Below are 6,687 nucleotides of genomic sequence, written 5' to 3'. Positions count from 1 at the left end.
TGACTCAAATGATGACATTAATAAGCAATTGCTAACACTCAAATCACCCAAAATGAAAATATTAACCACAAAAAAAGGTTTTATGCTCACTTTTCAACAATGGTTCAAAATATATTTGTAACTTTACCATTTGAGTTATTCGATGACCCCACCACAACACAACTTTGTTTTTATTTTTATTTTATGTTTTCACCTAGGAATTCGACTACGAATATAGTACAAGTTGATGGGACCATTGTTTTTACCTTCAATGCCCTAATCATTTGAATTTTTTGAATAGTTATTAAAAAAATTATGGAGGCAGAAAGTGAAAAAGAATGCATGAAGAATGATCCCTATAATAACTCACCTACTTTTCTGTAACAGCCACCATTAATCAATTCTTTTTCCTTTCTCACTCTCTCTTCTTCTCCAGTCAACACCTGTCATTATCATGCTCTGTTTCTCAAAAACACTTCTCTATTCCTGCAAATATTTTGAGTTACATTCTCTTCTAAATTGTATATAAAAGATTAATATTATTGTATATTTTTTTTTACAATAACTTGTATATAAGAGAGAATTAGAAAGTGAAAAAAAAAATAGTGTACCATCCCCGACCAACACCCTCTTGGCCACAATTAAATTTCAATTAAATATAATATCAAATTGAGAATTACAGATAAAATTATGTTATCAGATTGTATTAATAAAAATAAAGTATATATTTATTAAGTATTAATTATATTAAATCACTTATCATCGAAAACTAATTAAATCATAGAAAAATCTTTTTCAGATATTGATTTAATATAATCTGATCGAAAATCGAAATCTTCTTGACTCAACTAGGAACAAGTAATGTTATTATGGATATAAAAATAAATAAATTAGAATAACGTTTATGGGATTTTCTCAAATTATATTTATATTTTTTTATTATTGTTATAATGGTCTCCCTTGCTAGAGGGTATAATATTTTTAAACTTAAATTGTAATGTAAAAAGAAATAATAATAATAATAATAAAATGTTTTTAAAATAGAGATTTACAAAATTGACGTCTTGGTATAATTTGAGAAAATTTCAAGGAATGTAAAGAAAGAAAGATAGTGTAAAAAAATTATAAAATTTAGGTATTTTTTTATTTTCTTGTTTTGGCGCAGTATAATTAAAACCATTCATTTTAAGTCTTATATGTGCACGGTATTTTTTTTATATTTTATAGTTATAATAAACTTAGATGGTGAAAATTAAAAAGGATTAAAAAATTTATGTAAAAGGACTAAATATTAAAATAATATTATGAAAACAAAAAAAAAATTCTGAAATATAGATACTAAAAGATGAAATTTATATGATCATATATAGACAGTAAATGATTAATTAAAAAAATGAAGTTAAAAGGGGGTTCTTTTATTTAATAGTATATTGAACCAACAATCTCTCATTCTCTTTGCCATTCCATTGTGCTAGAAACATGACCTAAAAAGTCTAATAAATAAATAGTTTTGAAACATAACTAAAGAAGATCAATGAAAGGAAAAATATTTTGATTATGACAGAAGTGTTTACTTAATATGATAAAGGGAAAAATGACTTGATCATGACAAAAGTAAAAGGAACAAAAGATGTTTCTTTTTAAGTTGGATGATGTTTTAAAGACAGGTAAAAGAGGATTGAAAGGAATTAAAAATGGAATTGACATGAATTGTTTAGTATTATAATTACAATAATGGAACACAAGACATCAATTTATGAGTAGATTGGTGAATTGAACTTGGTCAGCTTCCTAATGATAATGATAAGAAGAATCATCAGAATTCCACACATGTTACTTTAACTGGTGGTTGTTAGAAGTAAAAAGTGTAACAAGGTGGAAAAATTGAGTGAATCTGCTAAAATCTTTGTCTGTGTTTTTTATTCAAAGTTACTTTGAGATACTCTGAGATTAAGATGGCCAACTGCTATTAAAGCAATGTAGCAGAATACACTACAATGTTCTCAAGCAGAATACACAGAGAAGAAAGAGAGAAGGATCAAAATTAGAAGTAGCTACAAAGAAAAAGAAAAGGAAAAAGAAAGAAAGACAATGTGAGAAGGAATAAACCAAAAACTTCCTCCAAGGACCCCACATTGATCAAGGTGCTTCAGTAGATTAACAACAGTTGAACAGCCGTTGCAATAATTAGATACAACTTGAAAACAAAAAATAAAGCAAAGAAGAAACAAATATAATAGGGTCTTTATCAGGTTAAAAAAATTGGGCTAAATTAGCTCAACTTCAGATCCTAATTCAGCATTCACTCTTGTTGGATCCTATTCAGCATTTGGTATACAGCTGCAGCTATCTCATCCACTGATCCCAGCTTGCAATCTTCTTCAACCTTCAACAACATTTGGAAAACTTCAGTGCTTACAGAGACATGTATCATAATGTTTTTTACAACAATTAGACAGCATTTGTTAATTTATTTCTCAATGTGTTCAAAAGTGCTTTCACTTTGAAAGTGAAATTGCTACTGCAGTTTGAAATTTTGATGTGTGTATGGAGAAGAAAAGAACAGCAAGAGAAAGGTAACTAGCACAAACCTTGACACTGAGAGAATAGAGGACAATTTCCTTGGTGGTGGTAACATTTAGGTGCAGGATTGTGAGACGCATGCCATGCAAACTAGATACTATTTTCAAGAGCTGCTTTGGCCGTTTCTTGGATCTTATTTTGAGATTTGCATGGCTCTCTACCATTGTCACTTCTATGTCAGCAATGCCAGACTGAACCTCACCCTTTTGCTCACTCATGGCTGCAGAGTTATCACAGCCACCACTGGCACTTGTTGAGTACTGAGGAAATGAGAAGAACTCAGAAAAGGGCACATCAGGTTTCCCCTCTTTTTCCTTCTGAGCACCAAGAAATTGCAGCCTCTGCTCAAGCTCCTTAACAAAGTTGATAGCACCCCCAATAATAGATGCTTGATCACCCTGCATTCCTCAATGAATTGAATCAAAACAGAAACAGTTAAACCCCTTACAAGAAGTATAAAGAATGCAAATTAGTACCTTAAACTTGGTCCATATGTATATTTGGATCCTAATTCTTTGGCTAATTGTTAACTAATTCTTGGAAGGTTACTTTACATATTTTAAACAGCATGAAGTGAACCACAGATGATACAAAACTTGAAGAAGACATTAAATTGAAGATTTCCCTTTCAAGAAAGTGAAAAGCAGAAGCATGTTTTGGAGGAGGAAATGTGTGATTGAAGTACCCTTTGGACGTAAGATTCAGGCATTAGAGAGCGAAGAACAGAGAGGTACTCGTTCATTTGCTTCCTTCTGTTGCGCTCTACAGCAATGTGAGTCATTCTCTGGTTCTCAATCTCTTCCTTATTCTTCCTGCTTTTGGTTCTGCGCCTCTTGGGACGAGCTGGGGTAGAAACTGAACTATCTAAGTTGTTCTGCGTGTTGCTGGTTTCTGAAGGAGGATTTGATGCATTCATGTTGTGAGGCAACAAGGATGGAGGAGAAGAGTTCCATTCTCCATAGGGACAATTCTCTGTTTGGTTGTCCATAAAAGTGACACAAGCTTGGTCTTCTTTTTCAAGGGTGAAATCTGCATAACCCCAGTTGCCTGCAGCAGCAGCTTCTAACAAGTTGTTGTAGTTGTAGGGGTCTTTGATTGCACAGCCAAACGGGTCCTGGGGTTGGGGATATACTACTGCTTCTAACGCCATTACTCTCTCTCCCTCAGACAAACACATGCACAAAATTTTGCTGTGGGTGCCCTGAAACAAGAACAAGAAGAAGATGAAGATGGAAAGTGCCAAGTTGCATGCTATTGAGGAATGTTTCTGAGCATTTAAAGGCCCTTCAGTTTGAGGTGAAGCTGAAGTAAGACACAAAATGCACAGTGCTTAGAGAACCTATGTATTAGGATTTTACAGTACCCAAAAACAACAAAACACTACTCTTTTCTGATACATATTTTACTATTTAGTACTACTTACTATTAATTAAAAACTATAGACTTTAAAAAAACTCATTAAATAAAATTTAATTTTTTAATAAATTTTAGAGACAATAACAGAAATAAATTTAAAATGATGTGTTAAATAATGTGGGGTTGAAGTACAAACAATAAATAAATACCTATTTGTATCCTATATAGGAGCAAACAAATTTGAACAAGAATAAGAACAATAAGGAATTTTTTTGGACAGCATGGAACATTAAGAATTCGAATTTAGACTTCACATAACTTAAGTACAAAAACTCTGATATTATTTCAGAAACTTGCTCTCCAATTATAAGGTGAAAGATACATAAAAGAATCATTATATATATATATATATATATTTGAAATTAAAATGTAGGGTCTTTGTGGCTAGATATTGGATCACACATTATACTATAAGTACAAAAGAGTTTTTGCATACAAGAAATTGTTAGCTAAAATCTTTTTTTTTTATCAAATTTATTCATATATAAGAAAACGAAATAAAAATTTAATTTAATTTATATATGTTAAAATTAAAGTGTGAAGTTGAGAATCTCATATTAGAGGAAGATGAACAATATATAAAAAAAATAAAAATAAAAATTATTATCTTGAAATTTTAAAAGGTGAAGAACCTCTTATGTGAATTAACTTAAAATCTAAATTTCTAAATATTTAATCAATAGAAGAAAAAAAACAATATATAAATTAATTTAAAAATAAACTATATAAAATTGTTATACCAGTAGGGTATCAATGTTTGTATTTAAAAACTCATTATGTCATCTCATTATTCTAATAAATTTCTTAGCCTTTTTCTTTATTGTAAAAACTTTTCACACGTAAACGTAAATGACAATAAAAAATATTTTTTGTAAGAAACAAACAACAAATCAAAAGAGACGGTAAAATAATATTTCGTCTATGCTAAAAAAAGTATAAGAAGTCAATTTTATCTACTTTTAGATTATTTAATGATATTTTAAAAATATATTAATTTTAATCAATATTTAACACTTATTTATATTATTGTAGTATGTAATCACGTGTCTTAATTAGCATTTAGAATCCAATATAGAGAAATGTTCACAAGAAAGCCTCGTGCTTACTATTCAGAGCATTGACTCTCCAACAGTACAGAGACAAATAGTTGCTTTATTGGAAAAATCAAATTTCACAAAACAAAAAATAAATTATTGAGAAAATCTACTGAAATTAGATAATATATTGACCTTATTAATCTATTCATCAATTGATTGATAATGAGTGAATGATTATTGTAATATCATGTTTAATTATATATGTGTCTCAATTGAAAAAAATAATATTGATGAATTTAGCATGTGTATTTTCATTAGTTCTTTGTATTATTTTTTATTTTTTTTTAAACGGACATATATATAATACATAATATATTTTATTAATTTCTGCAATATATTGAGGGCTTGGACAGGTGGATTTGACTGGATGAAAGATCAATTTATTAACTAATTTTGTAATTTTTAAAAAAATAGCATTTTAGAATAAGCGAAAATCAATCACCATAAAAGATGAAGTGAAAACCAATTCTGAAAGGATTTTTCCCAAAATTTTATTTTCATTTAAACTCAAAATCAAAATGTTTTAAGGTAAAATAGAGCACATATTTAACGAGAAACACACCGGTATAAATTATTTTACTGATATTATCAAATTTTATATTATAAAATATATAAGTTTGTTTTCATATTAACTGTTAATTTTTATTTCTATAATTTTACGATGTATTAATTTATCGTTTTGTCCTTTATTAGTTATATTATACATATTTTTTTATGTATCCATATTTTTAATTTTAATCATAAAATAAATTTATAAATTATTTTTCTGATCGACTTTCATGGTAGAAATTTAATCTTATCACAAAAAAACATTATACAAACATTGTGCCTTGGATCCTTAAAATAAGATCTTAAAATAAAAGAGTAATGATTAGTTTGTATATAAAAAACAACTCTTAATATTAATTTAAAAAATAAAAAAATAATTTATTTTTAGGTGATTTATATAAAATGATAAAATATTTTTTTCATAATTTTAAAAGATAAAATAATAAAATAAGATATATTAATAAAAATAAAATCAGAAAAAATATATAAAAAAATAGTTACGAAAAATAATTCTCTATATAAGTATAAATAACTATGGTTAACAACAATGTTCTATTTTATTAAAAGTAAAATCGGGTAATATAATTAGTTTTTTATTCCAACTTTCATGGTACTTTAAATATTTTTTAAACGTGTACATTAAACGTCAAGAATTTTTACAATTTTTATTTTAATAATATAAAACTGTTTATAATAATATTGTATTTATAATTTTTTTATTATTATTATAGTACTTTCTCAATCACAATTTAATTATAATAAAATAATTAACTCACAATCTGTGTCTGAACTAGTTTTGATCTAGTTTGAAAATTATTATTTGATGATAAAACACAAAGCGAAGGAGATAAACATGAATTTGAATACTCCTAACAAATAACTAATCTTTATCTTTAAAAAAAAAATAACAGATATATTACAAGTAAGACTTTTTTATACGAAAAAAATAGGAGTTTCTCACGTGAATATATTTAATCCAAAAATTGTGATCCGTGTAAATATAAAATGTGCTTAAAGTTTCGTATTTGAATTATTAATAATTTCGTCTGTCCATACTCATAAA

General features: G+C 27.4%; 1 protein-coding gene across 1 annotated transcript; it reads right to left on the bottom strand.

Annotated features, from left to right (window-relative positions):
- Positions 1–2,083: 2,083 nt before the first annotated feature.
- LOC137831714 (transcription factor bHLH94-like) lies at positions 2,084–3,931 on the bottom strand. The gene is made up of 3 exons (XM_068639500.1): positions 3,248–3,931; positions 2,571–2,960; positions 2,084–2,365 (listed from the first exon to the last, which is right to left on the bottom strand). The coding sequence occupies exons 1-3, from the start codon at positions 3,737–3,739 to the stop codon at positions 2,282–2,284; spliced, it is 966 nt and encodes a 321-aa protein (XP_068495601.1). The 5' UTR covers positions 3,740–3,931; the 3' UTR covers positions 2,084–2,281.
- Between the last annotated feature and the right edge of the window lie 2,756 nt (positions 3,932–6,687).

This window comes from Phaseolus vulgaris, chromosome 6 (assembly GCF_000499845.2).
Source record: "Phaseolus vulgaris cultivar G19833 chromosome 6, P. vulgaris v2.0, whole genome shotgun sequence".
In the NCBI taxonomy this organism is placed as follows: domain Eukaryota; kingdom Viridiplantae; phylum Streptophyta; class Magnoliopsida; order Fabales; family Fabaceae; genus Phaseolus; species Phaseolus vulgaris.
This window is presented reverse-complemented; position numbering and strand designations above follow the sequence as displayed.

What these genes read in the sequence shown, in the direction of transcription:
- LOC137831714 (XM_068639500.1), bottom strand. Translation starts at nt 3,739, where the DNA reads ATGTGTTTGTCTGAGGGAGAGAGAGTAATGGCGTTAGAAGCAGTAGTA. An exon ending in CTGAATCTTACGTCCAAAGG is followed by an intron (nt 2,961 to 3,247) that starts GTACTTCAATCA and finishes TGAGGAATGCAG; the next exon opens with GGTGATCAAGCATCTATTAT. An exon ending in TCTATTCTCTCAGTGTCAAG is followed by an intron (nt 2,366 to 2,570) that starts GTTTGTGCTAGT and finishes ATGTTGTTGAAG; the next exon opens with GTTGAAGAAGATTGCAAGCT.